Genomic DNA, 21,011 nt, shown 5'->3' on the forward strand with positions numbered 1-21,011 from the left:
ATATTTATAGGTGATTTCCATGTTTTTTCTTACTTGTACTGTTACTTGAGTTTCATTTCACTTGTCCGAATTAAAATCAATTGTTTTATTTTTTTTTGGAATTTTCGACTCCCTTATAAACAAGACAAATACAAGAGATTTTTGAGTCGCCTTTTGTTTTTAAAAGATAATTCAATTCAACATCACTTGTATTGTATTTATGCGAACTGATTTGTTGTTTGATTTCTTTAGTGTAATATGTTGTTACCTCTTTTCATTACAACAATTATTATCATCTTTTTGGTTCTTTATGTCGAAATCTATTATGTGGGTCTCCTTGTTTTCTTTTTGCTCGGTCAATTGGGGTCCGGCTGAGTCCCACACCCAAAGACTTGTGTTGGGGACTCAAACGTTTACTTGTAAGTCCAAAAAAGTCTTCATGCAGTGGTTTTAATGTTTTAATTTATATAAAAAAATACAAGATTCTCAAAGTAGTACAAAATTCTTCAATTAATCATCGTATCTGTTTTATTCTCAAAAGGCCATAAAAGAAAAAAAAAAAAAAAGTAAAAAAAAATCAATAAAATCACATGAACTCCTCCTTTTTTTCTCCCATCAATTTTTCATCTCTGCAAACAAAACCCCATTTCACCCTAAGGAGGAGTAGTGTGAGTTCAGTCACATCACTCCCTTCTAAAACCCTCCTCTCTAACTATGGGGTTTTAGAGAAAATTTTCAATCTCCACTAGTTCTACACAGAAAAACTAAAAGACCCTTTTTTTTTTTTTTTTTTCCTATATTTTTCAGATTTTTTTTTAATCCCAGTAAAAAAAGAAAAAACAGACTAAAATCTGGTTGATGCAAGATTTTTTCTTGTCTGGGTCTTGATTATCTCGGTCAAAAATCACTTCTCTGAGTTGCATTTTCCAGTTCTGATGTGACTACACAAAACCCCCTTCAGTAAAGTGTCTGTACACATTCAGGGGGTACTATAAGAAAGAAATATTAAAAACAAAAACCCTTTTTTCACAGATCCTAGAAAGTATTGGTACCTGCAACTAAAAAAAAGATCATTGATCTTTGTCCTTATAATCTCTGTTGTTAAACTGCAGAGAATAATAAAATGGGTCATCTAATTGTTTTATGTTTAATACATTTTTCAAGGTGGATTTTGTTTTTACTTCCAAAGTGAAAAAAATGGAAGTCAGGCACAGGAGGAGTGCCAGAATCTCGGCACTAGAGGCTTCTAGGATTTGTCAAGGTACAGAACAAGAGAGAGACAAAGGAAAACAGATTGATTACTTCGAGGATTCAGACTCTAGTCAGGAATTTTCTACTGGGAAAAGAAGAGGAGGAGGAAGTAGTAAGAGGAAGAGGAAGCTAAGAGCAGTTGAAGATGTTGCAGCAGCAGTTATTCCTGTTGAAAGGGTAGTTAATCTTACCCATGAACAGGTGTGTGTGTGCTTGGATTTGTTTATTCCCTCTCTCTACTTTATGTTTTTTACTTGCATTTTTGGTGGAATTATGGGATCATTAATCTTAATTAGTTAAAGTAAGTATGAAATAGTTGAGAAGTCAAAACTAAGAATGTTTTTACATTTTGGGGTAAAATAAAAAATATGATAAAGTTGTTTAATGCTGCGTTATTTAGAAGTACTGTAATTGGGTTGTGCTTGTATTTGGGTTTTTAAAAGGATCTTAGTTAGGATCTTAAATGGACAAGGACTAAAAACCCATGTCCCATATGAAGATCTGGGTGCTGGAGATTTTAAGTTTGTTAAGTAACTAAACAATAAGCTATTCGTATAAGAACTAATCTGTCTTCAATTTGAGTTCACTTCTTTTTTTCTTGTCCAAATGGGTGAAAGAGAATTAGAATCTAGAATACAGTTATTTCAGTATCTTGGATTTACTGTACCAGATTGTCTATTTGTTCATATGAACTCGACAAATCCTATGAACAAATAAGACCTTCAGAGAATTAAACTTATTTGCCATATAACTTAGTTGTGAATGTCATTTTACAGTCTTAGTAAGACACATGAGACTGTCGATGAACTCGATTTTGTCGTGGTATTGGTTGTGTTGTTGGTTAACTAACAAGTTTCCAGTGTTAGGAGTTTTCTGCTTCTGCGCTTCGAATAGGAAGTTTTCTGCTTGTTGTTGGTTGTATGTGTCTGTGAATTCTGTCCAGTTCAGCAGTAATAGGAAGTTTCATTTGTACAAATTTAAGCTTTCCTATGTTCATATACAAGGTTCTGTTGGTAAGTCCAGTATATTGTTTTTTCGTGCACACTCGTATTCTGATTACAATATCATGTCAACTGCAGATAATTGCTATCTCATCTGAAGGTCCTCCAAGCAATAATGGTATGCTACTTTCTTTAATCAAAGACGTAAACGGCATATAATTGCATCTTTGTAAGGAGGGTTCACTTGATAATTTAATTGTTTTTCTGTGCCAGATTCAAATCTGCCCTTGCCAGTTACAATCAATCGACCCGCTGAACGACGTCTATTCGAACTTATCATTGATATACTCGAAAAGTAATTACTTCTCCCAGCTTCATTTTGTCTTTTATATTTGGGGTTTTTCATACTCGAGCAAAGTTGAGACTGCTTCAACATAACTAGAGGGAAAAGCTTGAGCTATTCCAAGAAAATTTTGCTTTCATTTAAATTCTCCTTCAGATAGGTAAAATTGAATGTATATTTTGTTTGTACAGGCGTGATAAGCAGAAAGTATTTGCTCAGCCAGTTGACCCTGAGGTTTGTATTTATGTTATTTCCAAGTTATCTAATTTCTCGAATCCTGACAATTTCAGTTTCTACTTATCCTGCTGTTTCTGATGTGAAACATTTTCTCGCTTCAGGAGGCGGAGGGATACTATGAGCAAATTAAAGTACCAATGGATTTCAGCACCATTAAGACAAAGATTCATGATGGGCTGTATACATCCGTAGACGCGTTTGAGGTTTATATCACTATCACAGTTCGTTATTTTTCTGCGGTCCTATTTGCATAAATGATACTGGCAAAAAACCTGAAACAAAATACTAAATAGATAATTGAGTCTATACATCTGGTGGTTGTATGGCAAATAAGTTTTGTGTAGCACTCTGCTTTTCGTACCTGATTGCGTTTTTTGTTGTCAAGTGACTGATAGAACTTTGAATTCTTGTACAGACTGATGTAATGTTGATATTTACCAATGCGATGCATTACAATAGGGACGGTACCTTCTACTACAAGCAGGTTAGAGTTTCATAACTTTATGATGTGAATAATTTGTAAAACATATTCTGTAATCATGAAACTTTTACGGCCATATTGTGGAGATCTTTTACGTGCTTATTATAAAATAATTGAGAACCTTATCTTTCTCCAGGCTTTTACCATGTATGGACTAGCACAGAAGATTTTGTATGCCGTGAGAAATGATCACAGGAACTATGAAGTGGTACTGGCTGAGATAATACCGAAACCTGGCAGGAAACCAGGATCTCAAAGTAGAGCAGAGAGATCAAATGGCACAAACACTGGTGGTGCTCGAAGGGGTAGGCCTTCCTTACATGGTTCTTCGAGTTTTGCGAGAAGAACCCACTCCCAAAGGCACCAGGAAAATGATTCGGGTAAGAATTGACCACTGAATATGCTATTAATAATCAGGAACACAATATGACATATCTGGGTCAAATAGTTAATGAAATTCTCTTTAGAGATATATTTGATGTTGTTTTACCTGCTTTTAAGTTTTAACACGGTCAATGAGACCAGCTTCGGGATTTTTAGAGTCTCTGTGTGTAAATTCTACTACATACTATGGCATAAGCAAGCACTTGTGATAAGCTGTTACCTATGCTAGGTTTTTCTTGTTATTTGAGGAATTACGTGGTTGTTTATTCCCCTTATCTCTCCCTAAACAGATGTTACAGAAGAAAGTCGCCGAAATGCCAAGCCCTGGAAGGATTTCATCAGTCAAGAGGAATCTATCGTTTCAACAGTTTATGACAGCTCAAAACAACTAGTGAATGTAAGTCATTTATGCATGATCATATACGTATTCTTATATATTAACAATGTACTTTATTGATAAAAGAAGGTGCATATATAAGTAGTGATAAGGGAAAGTTTTCTACCTCTTTTGAAATTTGTCTCCGGTTCTATATTTTTTGTTTGTAGGTGAACCAAGGAGGTATTACGTACGAGGAAAGTTTATCGAACTACACGAGAGGTATGGGAGAAAGGGTTCAGACAGTTGCAGACCGGAAGTTATTGTTAGCATCTCAGATTGCTGCTCGGAATAGTCTGATTGCAGCAACAGCATCTGACCAACAAAGTTTGAATCTTCAAAACAATGCCGTGAACATGCCAAAATCGCAGGATTTCTACAACAACTTTCCCAGTCGTTCGACCACACCCAGTCCTGCCATCAATATTTCTACAACTCTCAATGTTATTAACAATAATCCAGCATTTCCAACTATACCGAGTCGAATCAGTACCTTCTGTAATCCAAAGTCCCAGAATTTGTTTAACAGCTTATCTAGTTTACCGGTACACCAGTCTCTTCCTACAAACTTCTCTGGAAAATCAGATTCTCATGGTTCTTTCAGAGGAGAAAGTAGTAATCAGAATCAGATTCAGAACTCCAATATTCAAATGGGTTCCGATCTCCCCACTACTGGTATTAGGGATTTTAATCTTCCATTGAATGGGGTGGAAATTCACAGAAATGGGTTGGCAGCAGTAGATTCTGGCAAGCTCTGCAACAACAATCCATCACCTGACTTGGTTTCGAGACTCCCTGAATATGTAGGTAGAAATAATAACATATCTGAAGATACTTCGGCACGTTTCCGAGCCATGATGGGAGCCAATTCAAAGCAAGCCTCAAACGGCACACATACTTCAGGCGCACAAGCTGCAGATACTCGAGCAATTAATCTACCAGGGCCAAGCTACAGAGTTAACCCAGTTCCAAAATGGAATCAACCTAACCCTGCTTGGCAGCCTTTAAAGAATCAAGGCAGGACTGCACCAGCCCCTGTGAACGGGAATAATGCGTCTCTGGTAGGTCATGGAATGGAATGGGGCAACCAGAACTTGGGCTCAAACTCGTTCGGTGGAGAGAATCTTATAATGTCTGCACCAGATCCAGGCACTGTCGGTTTAGCTGCGATGCAACCAGTCTTGGACTGGAATAGACGAAATCCAGTTCCATACTCTTCAAGGGATGTGAAGCAACTAATGGAAGCACCAGGTGCACTACATGGAATCAACTCAGCTCAAGCAAGCTCTACTTCACACTCTTTGAGCACAGAGAGACAAGTAATGGGACCACCAGCACCAAGTGTCTTGTATGGCGCAAAGTCTGTGCAGCCAAGTTCTGCCCCCCAGTGGATTCAACGCAACTTCAATTCACATTCTTTGGGTGGACAGCATCAATCCCTGAACCTATCTGGTGTAGGCTATGGAGTCGATTTGAATCAAGGCGGTTTGCCCCCTGAACCAAATGCAGAATGCAACCAACTAAAACCATTTCCTCAAGTTATTGACATGTTGGACTGGCAGAACCCGCAAGCTGGGGTAAGTTCATTGAACCAGGAGGGTAGTTTCCAGAGGGAGTTTCCGGTTCCAGAGGGAGCGCTTGTTGGGTTCTGTGGGAGGCCAACATATGGTAACCAAACTGAATTGAATACCTTACCTTTGTTGGACCAACAACAACAGCCTGATTTAGCACTTCAGTTATGAATGAAAACCATATAGAAAAAAAGAAATTGGAAATAGAAACATAGGAAATAGGAAGAAATAGGTGGGAAAATAATAGACAGACATAAATGTTGTCTGTTGCTTAGAAAAGTTTGCATTTTTTTTTTGTTTTTTTTTTTTAAGCAGTTTTTGCATTTGATATGAAATAACTTTGATTTTTTTATAATATAAGTTTATCATTTTAGAATAGCAATCCTTCTTTTACTGCTTAAAATGATGTCATAGTATATATTTTCCAGTTACTGATTCTCTGCAGTTTCCTCAGCTTTGTCAGAATAGCATTTTTCCGCTATTGCGAGGGTTCGAGCCCTCAACCTTTATCCATCCTGCAGAAGGTTGGTTACTATAACCTGGCGAGATGGGGGTATACCCAGATTAATTGGGGTATACCCAAATCTTAATGGACCTAGTGCTCTTGCGAATGGGTGGTCAAAATTGGTGATTTTACTTTAATACCCTTGAACTAATTAACTGAAAATTAAACTCTAAAATTAAAAAACTCTTAATCTTCCGTAATCTCTCTCTGCTCTTCCCCTTCATCTTCTTCCATTTCTTCCATCAACCGAAAATCTTCAACATTGATTTTCCAACATTTGTCGGCGAAAAGAAGACTCTAAGTGATGTCTAAACTTAAACCCATCATTTTGTTGTGTGATTTGGTTGTTATATAATTGTTATATTAGGTTAGAAATCAAAAATTATGATTTATGTGTCTTCGGCCGACAAGGTCGTGATATGCATATCTTGTCGACTTTTCATAATAGCCATGGCGACTGTAAATTTTTTTCAACAGCCGGCAGGGTATTTTTTGAAGACCTTGCCAGCCAATACAGCCGGCAAGGTCGTGACATGCATATCTTGCCGACTTTTCATAATAGCCATGGCGACTGTAAATTTTTTCAACAGCCGGCAAGGTATTTTTTGAAGAACTTGCCGACTAATAAACAACCGGTAGGGTATTTTTTGAAAACCTTGCCGACTAATACATTTTTCTCAACAGCCGGCGGGATATTTTCAACAGCCGGCAGAGTATTTTTAACAGCCCGCAGGATATTTTTTGAAGACCTTGCCGACTTTTTATCTGTCGTCTCCTGTATGTCAAAAAAAAAGTCGGCAAGGTCTTCATCGTCGACCTTGCCGACATTTCATACTTTCAGAACTGAAAGTGTTGATTTCTGATCTAATTTTGAGTATGATTTCATACAACATCTTTGCAATCCCCTTTTTAGAAGTGTTAAGGTAGTGTGCTTTCATTTCCGTTCCAAAAGATTTTCTCAAAACAAATTTTTTTCATCAAAAACCTTCCCAAATAAGTTCAATCAAAAACAAAATTTCATAACTCAATTTCATAATTTGAGAAGTTTTAATCTACTTAATTAATTAACCTAATCAGATTAATGTTAATTAAACAAAGGCATATTAGCCATTTAGAAAATACAAAATTAAGGGGTGGTTTGGTTTTACTTCATAATGACTCGATTTTGTCTTATTATACCGGGTATAGCTATACCCCAATCTCGCCAGGTACTATAACTCCGGAATAGCTTCACTCTGTGGAGTGAACTCGGTGAAGTAATCACTTGGGGGAGAGTGAGAGGCTTCTAATTTTGCTTTCATGGCGATTGCAACTCTATATCTTCCACCAATTTCAGCATCAATCTCCAGCAAACCTCTGAAAAAAGTCAGACCTCCCATTTTCATCTCAACAAACCCATCTCACATAAATCCAGTCCATCTCAGAGATCTTTTCAGCTCCTGCAACCTCTCATGTCACCGATTCTCAAACATGGATTCAGAAGGTAGAGTTGAACCGGTTGATTTAAACAAACTTCGAATCGCTCTCGCCCATAGTTCAGTTACTGTTTCTGTTTTCTGCAAACCTTTATCCATTTCAAATGAAGATTGTCCGAAAGAAGAGGGATTGATGACTCAGAAATCTGAATTAGGGTTTGGTGAATTGTTTCAGAAAGCAATACCAGTTAATGAATATAATGGGAGATTGGTTGGTTTTGGTCGTGTTGTTTCTGATAATGGATTGACCGCTTCAATTCATGATGTCATGGTGAGAAACATAAAATTCTTTTCCAGAATTGGAAATTTTCATATTTCTACATTATTGACATAGTTTTGATTCAGCAATTTTCAGGTACTTCCGTCGTTACGAGGACTAGGAATCGGTCGAATGATAGTTAAAAGGATTTTAAGGTGTGTCATTTCTTGGCAAGACAGTAGCATTTCTATAAATTTTTGGAGTTCCTATACAATTTATCTTAGAGCAGAGTATTGAGGAAATCCTGGCGGTTAGATGGTTACTTATCTTTTGCTGTTCTTCTTGGAATAACCATGTGGAAAATTGAATATGATGTTTCCTATGCTGGTAGTGAAGTTGTTAACAAACTTTACTATTGGAATGAATAATAAGATTGTTGACTGAGTGGAGTTTGGGATGGTAAACTAAAGATTTGTTTTCTTATTGACTTGACACGCAGGGTTCTTTCGAACAAAGAGATTTATGATATATCAGCTCTTTGCTCAGAAAAAGAGAGGTAATCTTTCTTTTCTTGAAACTTTGAATGAACTCATAGAACTGACTATTGGCAATGTATGATACACAATCAATCAAGCCCAACATTCTTATGTTACCAATTTTTATGAAAACCTTTGATCAAGTAGCAATAACTCATGTGGGAACTACTAGTTAATCAAATGAACAACAATCTTGTACTATCCTATTTCTAGGAAAATCCTTGGTGTAGTTAGATTTTTCATCCTAATGGATTAGAGGACCCTTGCGATCTCTCCAGAAGAACTCCGTTAGCATCTTGTGATGTTTTGCTGTTGTCATTCCTCCATGAGGCACATTCTTTTCTTCTTTTTCCTTTTGTTTATCCTTTATGAGATGCATTCGATTTATCCAACCTCACTGTGACCAAAAGATGGCAAAATTATGGTTAAATTTCAACCCTGATAAATTTGAATGTAATATGATGGTTCAAGGGGGATTACACTATTATTATTATTTTTTGGTAAAAAACTGTTGCTTCTATTCACAGTTTGTATCGAGACAAGGATACATCATTTGTACTGGGCATATTTGTGGCAATTTGGGTTTTCAGTTTTGATTGGTAGCAAATGAAATCAAAACTAAAAACAAACCTTTTGAAAGATATGTTAATTTATTAGCGGAGGACTCATTAATTTTGCACACCAAAGTCACTTCTTCTAAGGTTTTTAACTGTAGCCAAATCAGAATAATATCATGATCATGAATGCTTGGCAGATTGTTCTTTGAAGCATGCGGATTTGGAGAGGACATGCTGGCGTCTACCACAATGATTTATACTAGAACCTCGTCAAGTTCTGATACAAAATGTGATCAGATATTCACAAGTGCAGGTCGGATGCTGTTATTAGTTCCTTCGTCAAGATAGCCTTTACATCCGTCAACTCGAGGTCGTGCTAGTATGCAGAAGATGGAGGTCCTTGAATTGGCAGGTGTTGTTAATTTTAATCGTCATTGGAAACTACTTCTTACCTCATCTTTTACATAGGCAAACTTGAGAGACCCACCCACCATAGCTTGAACTATGACTTGCCTAGCTTTTGTAATCTTCTCTTTAAGAACCCAAAAGGTTTGTATCTATTGTAAAGATAAATTTCATCTAAAATTTTGGAGTGTGGCACTCATATTCATACAAGTCGGATTTTAAACAATTCAGACTTGCAGCAGGTCATGAATACAGACGGCTTGTCTAATTTAGGATGGGGTCGTTTCTTGCTGTAAAGAGAATCCCCAACTCTCGTGCCATTTGATAAATTCTATTCTTGAAACGCCATTTTGTCAAAGAGCTGCTTGGTTTGGAAATGCCTTCAGATATCGGAACTCAACAGAACTCTTGAGTTGATTATAAGTCGGAAGTCAGGGTGTCGGCTAGTGTCTGAAAACAAACAGAAAATGTTGATCGTGCTATGTCTGCTCAAGAGCAGGATCAGTGTAACTAGAGTGTAATAATAATTGATGACGTATCAATCCTATCCGTTTTATTTATTTTTCTTGGATTTCGGACAAAAAGAGATCATTTTCTCATCATTTGTCTGTCTGATCTCTCTTTTTCGTCTGTTTCATTTTACTCAGTGATCAAATGGAAGCCCTAGTTTGCAGAAAACTCGGTGATCCAACGATTCCAATATCACAAAATTCAGCAATAACAGTCTCAACAGTTCAACCAATTCCTGAATTGAATTCCCCTACCTCCATTAGAGTAAGAGTGAAATCTACTAGCTTAAACTACGCTAATTACCTTCAAATACTTGGAAAATATCAAGAAAAATTCGCCCTCCCGTTCATTCCTGGTTCTGATTTTTCTGGGGTAGTCGATTCTGTTGGAAATGAAGTTACAAAGTTCAAAATTGGAGATCGGGTTTGTTCTTTCATCAGTCTTGGCTCTTTTGCTCAATTTCTTGTTTGCGATCAAAATGATTTGTAAGTAATATCAATTTCATTAACAACCTATCTTTAGAAATTGGCTTTTTTGTGTAAAGAATTTGATGATTTATTGGGTAATTTTGAAGGTTTTTGGTTCCCGATGGATGTGATTTGGTGAGTGCTGGAGCGCTTCCTGTGGCGTTTGGGACGTCACATGTAGGGCTTGTTCATAGAGCACAATTGAGTCCTGGTCAGGTAATTCAGTAACTCTCCTCCTCTAGAGATTTTATTACTACTTGTAGGTTTTGTTACTGTATGTTTACTAGAACATTAGAAAAATGGACTCCTACACGGCTGAATGAATCAAACTGGTTAGAAATTGGTCTTGGTTTAGAATGGAATACATTTGAACGTTGATCTGTGGCACTCATGCACCCAAAGCCATGAATCTGCCATATGGTAGGTGAATGCAAAGAATGAACAGTATGGTGAGAGAGTTTGAGATCCACATAAATCATAATGAACCCAGTTACTTGATTCGAGCATACTGAAATAATTATACCGGTTATGTTAATCAGTTGTGGCATTAATTATTTTTTACGGATACTGAACCTGAAAATTTGAAATTGTTAGCTAGTTGTTTCTCTGATTGCACTCAAACATGGGGCAAGCAATTAGTATTCGTTCTAAATGCTCCTTACTCAATATTAAACCATGGTGATAAAAGTGCAGGTGTTGCTTGTACTTGGTGCCGCTGGTGGTGTTGGACTTGCAGCTGTACAGATTGGGAAGGTCTGTGGTGCAATTGTTATTGCAGTTGCTAGGTATTCTCATTTGCTCTATTATTAATCCGTTTTTCATGTATAGATTAATAGATATAATCAAGGCTTAATGTATATTCTTGGGTTTCAGGGGAGCTGAAAAGGTGGAGTCTCTTAAGTCGCTTGGTGTTGATCATGTTGTTGACTTGACCAATGGGAGTGTTATTGAAAGTGTAAAAGAGTTCCTGAAGGTCCGGAAGCTTAAAGGAGTTGATGTCCTATACGACCCAGTCGGGGGAAAGCTTACTAAAGAAAGCATGAAGCTACTCAACTGGGGGGCACACATCTTGGTCATAGGATTTGCAAGTGGAGAAGTCCCCGTTATTCCTGCAAATATTGCACTTGTTAAGGTACTGCCTAGATGTGGCTATACTATCAATTTAAAGCTCAATTGTTCACCAAATCAGTTTGGTTTACCTTACTCAAAATAGCTGTTCCTTGTATGAGCTGGACTTGGTTTACCTTCCTCTTCATGGAAGAAAAGAGGGCTCGCAGTCAGTTTTTAAGCTTGCACCAAATAAATGAAGATTTGTTGGAGTCGTAAGTCCAACACTCCAAAATTGCAAGCAACTGTCCGGTCATTACTTGGGAAGTTCGGTTAAAGGTCAAGCTGGGGATCCCACTTCTTAGTTTTGACAATCTGATCTTATTTGTGGCTGTACAGAATTGGACAATACATGGACTCTACTGGGGGAGTTACAAAATGCACCGGCCACCTGTCCTTGAAGAGTCTCTCAAGGAGCTTCTCTCCTGGCTAGCTAGGGGTTTAATAAGCATCAAAGTTTCTCATATATACAGCCTATCAGAGGTAAGATGGGCTTTACTGCATATTATTTTTCTTACCTATGTTAAATTGCTTACCGATTTGATGCTTAATCAAGCAAGCTTTTGCCAACAGTGCTGAATTTACTCGAGATTCTATAACCTTACTATCATACATGATGGGTTTTGGCTAAAATATTCCAAGCATTGCTACTTACACTTTTGTTATATTCCACTTGAGCTTCTGTTGTTTTGGCTAAAATATTCCAAGCTTTGCTACTTAAACTGTTGATGTGGTTTACACTTTCACTAGTTTTTAATCATGTTCTTCACAGGCAAACCTTGCATTCTCAGCAATCAAAGATCGGAAAGTCATTGGAAAAGTGATGATTGCTTTTGATGATCATAAAACTGTTAAGTCAAAGCTCTGATTTTCTGTTCGCAATCAATATAACTCAATAATGTCGTTGTATCATCACATGCCCTTCCTCTTCCGATTTCTTCTGTCTATGGAGTTGTTAAAGACATCACTGGTAGTTTCTTTTGTAAGACATGAATGAAATATACAATAAAGAATATCTAATGAAAGAAGTCATTGCTGTTACAATGTTAAAAAGTCTAGTGTGTTTTCATCTCTGTCAACTCAGCTTGGCTGACTCAAATTAGGTGGCAGCGATCTTAGCCCTTGATCCCTTGGATTGGAGTTAACAGGGGGCCCTTTTGTGTGACATCACACCGCTATCTGCTTGACACGTAATGGGGGAAGGGAGTGGGGGAAGACTAGCATTTTCGCAAATTATGTGAGTTTCATTTTAATCGGTAGCTGTATGAATATTGCTTTAACTTGAGAGCCTACGGATGATGAGTTACCACCTGTCAGGGAGAACGAGAAATCCTACCTTAACTACCAGGAAAGCGGTCAAGACTGTCGGATCAAGGATCTTTTCCCCAACCCTTCTATGTTATGCAGTAGTATGCACCAAGTCCTCAACTCCCATAAGGCCAACAAGAGTATCTGCAAAGCTAGTATTCAAATAGCACAGCACATGTGCTATATGATGTCTTATAAGACACCATCAGAGAAAAAGTCATCGAACAACTTATGAGGAATGTTTTAAATTTGTTACATGCTCATGTTGTTGAAAGACTTTCGAATCTACTACTGCTGGGAATGTTAAGCAGTAAATCACATTAAGAAAAAAAATTGATTTGACAAGAAGTTTCCTAGACCAAGTAAGATGTGAACGGTGATATAGATAAAGACGCTACAAAGGGAAATTGAGCGAACACAAGCCATTCAGAAGCCTGCCTCTATAATAGTAAAGACATACGTGCACATAATTTTGACATTAAATAGCCAAACATTAGTTTATGTACAAAACGGTAAGTTCATCAAGGGGTATTCACAATCAAACCATGAGGTGGATTTGGAGCATCACCTGCTTGGAAACAACAGCAACCATATGGGACGGAGCCGAAACAAACACTAGCAGCCATAAGATGCTGCAATATTTGGGTGATGATTTTCATCGACCAGTCCGCTGTTATAATTTACATATGGGAAGGTGAACATTAGGAAGACAATCGGAATTGATTTTCTCTATGGTGTTCAAGTGGTTCCTGATTTTGGCCTATTGTCAATTTTCAGAAACCTGATGTACTCTTGCTGCGACATCTCCCCTCCATTTAATGGGTCAAAAGTGCACCTATAGAAACTGGGTATAGAATTCCCAATAGCGACAACTATTAGTTCAATTGCTGAAAGTAATATAAGAGAATAAACTAGATGGTACTTTGCATTTAGCAAACATCATGCTTTGAAGAGAGATACAAAGTAAGCAGTCGGTCTGTAGTTTTCACCTGCCATCCATGCCAACAATCATGACAGAGTTCTGAGACCCAAATGCTGCAACAAACCGGTTGTTTTCTGGTACAAAGAACTGGGCAAATGACCATTCTGAGCTAAAATACTTTGGTAACATTCCTGACAAAGAACCAACAGAAAGTACTGAGTTGACGTGTGGAAGCAATTTTATGATTAGAAAAATACCAGGGAAACCTAGAAACTGCATCTTTCATCTTAAAATTTCACTAACCTTTCATAAAAGAAAGGGATGATCCAGGGTTACCACCAGTATTTGGGGATAGAAGATTATTAGAAAAGTTCTGGTGGACAGTAGGCGATTGAGCAGTGCTGTAATGGTTAGATGATTCCTCCCCCACCACTCGGACCCTGAGACTGAAGATATGGACTGTGCCTTTGTCACTCGATACAGCCAACCACTGGACATTTGGAGAGAGTGCAATACTGTATATTTCTGCTCTGTCCACCCCCCTGCGGACCTACTAAGGGAAGCAGTGCACGTAAATTAGTTACAGGTGTTATACCATTAGCATATCAGGGCAGTAGTGAGTTTGAGAATAAGACGTGGTCAGGGAGCAACCATAATTATGCAACTAGTTTATTTTCAGTTGCTACAACATAAACAATTTTTTTTTTGCTAAGTCCAAAAAGAACTTCTGCCCAACAACATAAACATCATACACCACAAGATGGAAGTCGATTTTATGGTTCAGAATTCTGCAACTAACATCAGAGACTGTAAAGAGTTCAAACTTACTGTCATTAATTTGCAAATTTGAAGCCACACTGTGTTCAAGATTACAACTAATAATTTGCAAACAAGGCAGAATTCAAATTTGGGCTTGCGGTTCTCTCTAGTTACATGAATATGAGAAAGACTTTAGGCATTAAGTTTTTGTGACCACCCATGAGGTGGTCTACTGCGGTAAATACTCTTCAAGATGGAAATGGATGCCAGTAAAGGCTAAAGAAAACTGTCTTCTAGTTAGAGAGTGGTTACGTGCATATAGGCTAAACGGAAATCAAAGATCACAACCCTTGATGGATAAGCAATTGAAATATACTGATCAGTGGCTTTAGCAAGGATAGAACCCGAAGAACTTGTTTCATCAGGAAGACAACTTGACATTGAGTAATATGATAGTCACAAATCTATCCTGGTTTATAAAAAGATTTTTCTAAAGTCTTGATCAAAATACGTTAATTAGTACTAAGGTCAAACCATAATCTTGACTCTTTTATGATAGTATGTTCAGAGGAGTAAATATACAGTAAAGCTTCAGCATCTAGTGCTAAGAATTCAAACACAGAAGAAGTTTAACCTAGTCCACATGGACGAAGCAACAGCTCATGCTTTGCCACAATAAGGACACTATTTCAATAAATGCTGAATCATTTGAAGGTTACAACCATGTAAAGCAAAAACTAAAGCGTTCAGAATGAGCTCACTTTAAAAGTTTAATTACACAAATAAAGCGAGAAACATAACGCAGGTTCCATGTAAAATCACTATACCTCTTGTAAGCGAGTCCCATCCATTGTGTTGAAAATTCTAACCAAAGTGCCTTTTGTACTTGCAGTAGCAAGAAGAAGTCCATCCATAGTTAAGGTAAAGCATGCCAAGCTAGAGTCATGAGCATCAATCAATTTTGACATCTTCAATCCAAAGTGATCTATTCGTACCTGCCCTCGCTGGAGACCCAAGCAAGCCAACACGGAGGTATTTGAATGGTGTGAAAGGCAACAAAGCCCTCTTGGGTTTGAAAATGTCTCTATTTGATGAAGAAGCTTCAGATCCGTAAAATCATAAACATATATCTTATGTTCAAGAGCCACAACGATGTGTTCCCTTCTAAGTTTCACGGCACGTACATCAGATCTGAACGAAAATTCACCAATGCATCGGCTCTGGTGATCATCCCAAATCATAACTTTGTTAGGAGGGTACTGTGGATTAGATCCACCACCAACGAGGGCCAGAATGTTGCAGCGGAACAGCATTTCAACAATCCCAAACCCCCCACTTTTCAAATCCCTCCTGAAAATTTCCTTGAAAGGGTCACAATTGTAAATCCGAAAACCACGGCTTGTCCCAGCAGCAAAGCATCCATAGTCCTGATTCCAGGATGCCGACAAAAGCTCCATCCCATCATTGTCATTAACGTCCAATTCAGATGGAGGGTAAGGAACCGAAGGCTGAAGAAGCAGGGGTTCCGACATGCCCAGCCTATCTGACAAATGTGTCCCTGAGAGTTTGGAATCGCAAAATGTTGCAGTTAAGACACACTGTTGTCTCAAATGGTGTAGTTAAGACACGCACTATAGGCATCAAAAAGTAATTCCAGCAAAGTTCTTTACTTCAAACAGCTATTAGGCATCGACATCAAATACTTTTCCTACTTATTTCTTCGAAACAAAAGCAAGCAATTTCGATGAACTTTTGAATTACATGTCAAACCAAAGTGCCATCAAATAAATATATCAAGTACTCACTGGAAGAGATCAAAAAACATTTCAAGTACCAAGGCAATCACTAGAATCCTTACAAACTATTTCAGAAGTAAACAAGAGCATAAAATAAACCGAATACTCACCTAACTCTAAGATCTATCTGTAGAAATCTTTAGTTCCTTTTAAAAGAGAAATCTATTAACTTTGACAGATTCACAATTTTGCAAAATTTTCCTCATTGCAACTTGATTTTTCTATTCTATGTATAGGCCCACAATTCCTATTTGTGAAGTGATTCAGGCAATTCATCACAATTACAACCACCAAACATGCAAAAGATAAGAACAAAATGTTCACAGAACACAGCCAAGGAACGACTAAACCTACAACTAATGTGCCCACCACGACTACAATGGATTTCATTACATTAAGACTCTAAATGACACAGTAAAGTAATCAAAAGACTCAAATTTGGCTCTAATTTCATAAAAAAAAATTGTTCTTAATTGTCCCACAATGGATCCAACATCAAAGCAATTCAATTATCAACTGAGTGACGTGAGACAGATCTAGCAAGAAAAAAAATTGAACACGAAACTAAAGATAGAGAACTCCAATAAATTTACCAGCTTTTCTGCATTAACACTCCAAATGGAAAAGGAGATCCAAAAGAAAATAAAGCTTACATATTTTACGCAATTAAACAAAACCCAAATCTCCTTAGTACCCCCCATGAAAATTTAAATTCAAATTAAGAAAACTTCCTATTTCAATACAAGAAATTTCATTTCAAACATAAAAAAGAATATATTCTGTAACACCCCAAAATTAAGTATTAAAATGAAGATCAAAGTCAAAATCCAACCTGAGATTTGTTTCAGAGCGCGAGTTCATCGGAGAGAAATTTCAAAAACGGATTTCAGCAAAGCTGTTTCTATGTATATTACTCCATGAGGAAATGGAAGAGAAGAGAAGAAAAGAAAAAGAAAAAAAGAAAAAACAGAGTAAAAAACTGGTTTTAAATTTATATATGCGTGGTGATAAGCTTTGGTTGTAACGTTAGGATTGATGAGATTATGTATTTGCCAATAATTGAACGCCAATTGCCTATGGATATCAGATTGTAAAGTGGTTATGCGTAGATTGTCGGGGGCTCAAGTACAAATGGCAGACTTTGATTGGAGGATTTGGTCATTTTTGGAAGTTTCCTCGTCTAAAAAGCTTTAAGTGAAAGTTTTGTTCTTTATGTTGGCTTCTTCAAAGTTCACACACTTTGATACCACATTGCTTGACCTGATAATGAATAGCAATACAATAATAGAGATTGTTATTAAATGTTTAGAGCCCCATTTTCACTGTAACCAGATCGGTTCCGGAACTAGAATATGGTGTTTGCATTACTTAATTTCTATTCTATAAATTAGGCCAAGCACAATGGTATCATGTTTCTAGTGTTGAACATGGTTTCGGTTTTCCGTTGGAACCGGACCGAACCAGACCAATTAGGAAGAAATCAAACCGAACCATTTATTAATGGATTGGTTATGGTGTAGAAAGTGGAAAACTGATGGTGTCGGTTTTGGTTTTGGTTTGGTTTGACCTCTAAAACCGAACCAAAAACCATTGGAAAACCGATTATTTTTTAAATTTAGTTTCTACCTTGATTTACAAGTATTAGATTCTACCCATTGATATAGAGGATAAATAGAAACCCTAAATCTAATATTTCATTATGATACTCTCCCTCTTTCTCTTTCTCCTTCTCTCAGTCGCCTCCCTTCTCCACCCCTAACTACAGCAGCCACTGCTGCTACTCGACTTTCTTCTTCCCTTCTTCATTCTTTTTTGTTTGTCAATAACTAAATTAAGATATATTATATATCTTCTTTTGATCTCTAGATTTAGAGTAAGCTTTAACTATTCTTGATATTTTTTTATTTTTTTTTGTCTGTAAATTTGTGTAAACCAATACTATCGGCAGCTACGATTTTTTTATCTGTAAATTTGTGTTTTTTTTTTGTTTGAGTCGTTTGACATAACTGTTGGTTAACCAAAAACCACTGGGACAAACCGAAACCGGCTGGAACCATTTGGAAACGAACCAATGGTTAATGGATTGGTTTGGTTTAGATTTTTAGAAGCCGATAGTATTGGTTTCGGTTTTGGTTTGGCTAGAAACCGAACCAAAACCGACCATGAACAGCCCTACATGTTTCCCTTTGGCTACAGGGCAATACTTGATTTTAATGTGGCGATTTCGTTTCACTTAGCTAAAGAGTGGAGCAGTTTTGTTCCTCTTTTAAGCTAAACGATAACCGTATGAAAAACTGCTTTACATAAACTGAGTTTTGCTTTTTGGGTCAATACAGAAACCACATTTTTGATGGATGTTCGGTATCCGTTTTCAGTTTTCATTCATTTACTCTAATATTTCTCTTTTTAACTCCTTTTATTTATTAAAATTCTTTTTTTCCTATTATATCTCCATTTTTTTTTATCTATAACAAATATTTAGACTAGTTGTCATGCTATTTCGAGATGGGTTGAATTTTGCTATGCTAAGCCCTCTCGAATATACTATATAGAGATACTGTTCTTTCTTCTACCCATGGCATTCAGCAAAGTGACCCTCTTGGCCTCTTCTTTTTGTTTTTGTTTTGCATCCTTTAGTGAAGAAAATCGATAGCTTGTGTGACCTATACCTCCAGGCCTGGTATTTGGATGATGGTACACTAATTGGTGATACCACAGAGATCTCTAAAGCGCTCAAAATCACCCAAATGGACGTACATATCCGAGGTTTGCACCTTAATGTTTCCAAAACGGAACTGTTTCGCCTACAATTGATCCACGTAGAGGCGTATTGGGTGCTTTTCCTGATAACACTGACAGGCATTCCAATGGGGTTAAGCTTCTTTTCTGCTCAAATGGTGTTGGACAGGGTGAACAAGGATATACAGTTGATGGACTCAACTCGTACACTGAGGGACCCTCAGAGTGAGTTGTTGTTTCTTCGTAGTTGCTCTAGTGCCTCTCGACTATACTTCTCTGTGCGTACGACGCGCCCAGCGGGTGCAACAATCTCAATCCCAGTTTGACAACCATCGTTTGCGACATTTACGCCAACTGTTCACTGGTGATGGACCTGGCTTTGGTCCTTTGCAGCAACGCATTGCTTCACTCCCCCCTCAGAGATAGTGGTCTAGGCATTTGCACCATGCATGGGCGATACTGCTAATTATTGCTTCCTTGTTTCTTGGGCTCAAACTAAAAATTTGCAGGATTATATTCTACACAACACTCCAATTACGGGAACCAGCTCCACTTTTTAGTCCGCCATCGACAATTACATACAATTTTGTGGCTCTATTCCTTCTTATTTTAGCTTCGTCGACACTGTCCCCCATCTTATGAGAATCCTGAGAGTTTCATACTTCGATGATGTGAAGAAATAAATGACTAAAAAGCATTCCTTGTCAGAAAGCATTCCTTGTCAGAATGTGACTTAGTTTTTTAGCAATGTAACAAAACAAACCATGCTCAAGACTATCTCGTAGCTATTCCTATTAATGGGCTTAATCAAAATATTGGGTCGCGCCAGTTTTCCCCAGTCTTATGTTACCGTTTGGGTATCCCACTTTTTGAAGAAGTAACTCATGTTCCAGTTGCAGTAGAGAGATGGACGTTTTTGGTGACCATGCCTTGCATTGCAATGAGCTAGTGATGTAGGTCTTAAGTTTCGGCATGACCTTGTCCAGGATTTTTTTAGATGATGCTTGTTTTAGAGCTGGTGTACCTGTTAAGAAGGAAGTTGTTTTGGGCATTTTATCTGATGATGGTTCTGCCTTGAGGCCTGCTGATATACTTGTTTATAACTGGGAAAATTGTCAAGATACGTGCATTGATATCACAGGGGTTTCTCCTTTTACAGGTGGTAGGGTTCGTGCTTTCGCGCCTAGCCTTGCCATCACTAATGTCGTCACTCGTAAGCGCAATTTTCTTTTTCTTTTTTGGATAAGCGCAATGCTCAAGGGTATGGCTTGTGGGTTTTAGCTTTCTCTACCCTTGGTGAGCTTGGGGAAAATATGGTGGTTTCCTGAAAAGATTGAGGTGTTGCATAGCTAGTCATGATTTTTATGATAAAATTAGGAATTTTATTTTCCACAGAATATGGCTTGTCATTCAAAAAGGGATCGGTGCGCAACTTGTTGCGAAATACCGACCAACTCCTTTGCAAATTAAGATGATTAATAATAATTCAAATATTATAATATTTATCCAAATCTAACAAAAAAAGATTGGGGAACAAAAAAACGGAAAGTTTATGTCTCTATTAGCTAAGTGATGCCCCTAATCTAATTTAGGTGCATCTTCATTCTCATTTCGTTTGGCTACATTAAGCTAAAGCTAAGCTAAATGGTCGTACCATTATGCTTGGCCTTAGGTTGATTGCTTTTTTCTTATTTAGGTGATTCATCTAAATCTGACTTATTAATATATAACTTGTTAGAGCGCTGCTTGGTCGAACTCGCAAGCGTTGCTATCGCAAGCGTTGCAAAATTATAGTTATGTCTCGCAAGCGTTGGTATCGCAAGCTTGTTTGTCAAGTTTAGTTGATCAAAACTATAGTCTTGATTCATAGTCTACTTATAGTTATGTCTCGGATTATGATAGAATGTGTAGTTGAGCTTTAGACCTTGATAAGTTTGGTCCCTTTACCTTGGTAGCTATTATTATAGAGGCAGAATTCAGAATAATAATAGAAGAAAACACTTAGAAAACAGAGACACAAGAAAATAATTCGAAGAAAAATATCTTCTCTAGATTATGAACAAGAAAACGATTTAATTCTTTCTTTGTTACGCTCACAATCTCTCTAAACAGTTCATCAACCTTAAATTGTTTGCTAAGCTTGCACAAGTATTGTTCTAAGCT

General features: G+C 37.4%; 4 protein-coding genes across 4 annotated transcripts; 3 read left to right on the plus strand and 1 right to left on the minus strand.

Moving 5' to 3' along the window:
• Positions 1-1,038: 1,038 nt before the first annotated feature.
• On the plus strand, positions 1,039-5,796 carry LOC113314044 (bromodomain-containing protein DDB_G0270170-like). Its single transcript, XM_026562819.1, has 9 exons — positions 1,039-1,431; positions 2,310-2,349; positions 2,445-2,526; positions 2,706-2,748; positions 2,853-2,954; positions 3,167-3,235; positions 3,369-3,612; positions 3,907-4,013; positions 4,163-5,796. Exons 1-9 carry the CDS (start codon positions 1,123-1,125, stop codon positions 5,732-5,734), a joined length of 2,568 nt encoding a protein of 855 aa, XP_026418604.1. The 5' UTR covers positions 1,039-1,122; the 3' UTR covers positions 5,735-5,796.
• Positions 5,797-7,278: 1,482 nt separating this feature from the next.
• On the plus strand, positions 7,279-9,508 carry LOC113310410 (uncharacterized N-acetyltransferase ycf52-like). The gene is made up of 4 exons (XM_026559076.1): positions 7,279-7,814; positions 7,899-7,957; positions 8,242-8,298; positions 9,033-9,508. Exons 1-4 carry the CDS (start codon positions 7,368-7,370, stop codon positions 9,181-9,183), a joined length of 714 nt encoding a protein of 237 aa, XP_026414861.1. The 5' UTR covers positions 7,279-7,367; the 3' UTR covers positions 9,184-9,508.
• A 318-nt stretch (positions 9,509-9,826) lies between these two features.
• LOC113310409 (quinone oxidoreductase-like protein 2 homolog) lies at positions 9,827-12,377 on the plus strand. The gene is made up of 6 exons (XM_026559075.1): positions 9,827-10,235; positions 10,325-10,433; positions 10,911-11,002; positions 11,091-11,349; positions 11,664-11,807; positions 12,097-12,377. Exons 1-6 carry the CDS (start codon positions 9,895-9,897, stop codon positions 12,190-12,192), a joined length of 1,041 nt encoding a protein of 346 aa, XP_026414860.1. The 5' UTR covers positions 9,827-9,894; the 3' UTR covers positions 12,193-12,377.
• A 662-nt stretch (positions 12,378-13,039) lies between these two features.
• Positions 13,040-17,122, minus strand: LOC113310842 (autophagy-related protein 18c-like). The gene is made up of 5 exons (XM_026559641.1): positions 16,942-17,122; positions 15,141-15,871; positions 13,858-14,104; positions 13,622-13,745; positions 13,040-13,476 (listed from the first exon to the last, which is right to left on the minus strand). Exons 2-5 carry the CDS (start codon positions 15,843-15,845, stop codon positions 13,371-13,373), a joined length of 1,182 nt encoding a protein of 393 aa, XP_026415426.1. The 5' UTR covers positions 15,846-15,871; positions 16,942-17,122; the 3' UTR covers positions 13,040-13,370.
• Positions 17,123-21,011: the final 3,889 nt, after the last annotated feature.

Source organism: Papaver somniferum, chromosome 9, assembly GCF_003573695.1.
Source record: "Papaver somniferum cultivar HN1 chromosome 9, ASM357369v1, whole genome shotgun sequence".
NCBI classification, from domain to species: Eukaryota; Viridiplantae; Streptophyta; class Magnoliopsida; order Ranunculales; family Papaveraceae; genus Papaver; species Papaver somniferum.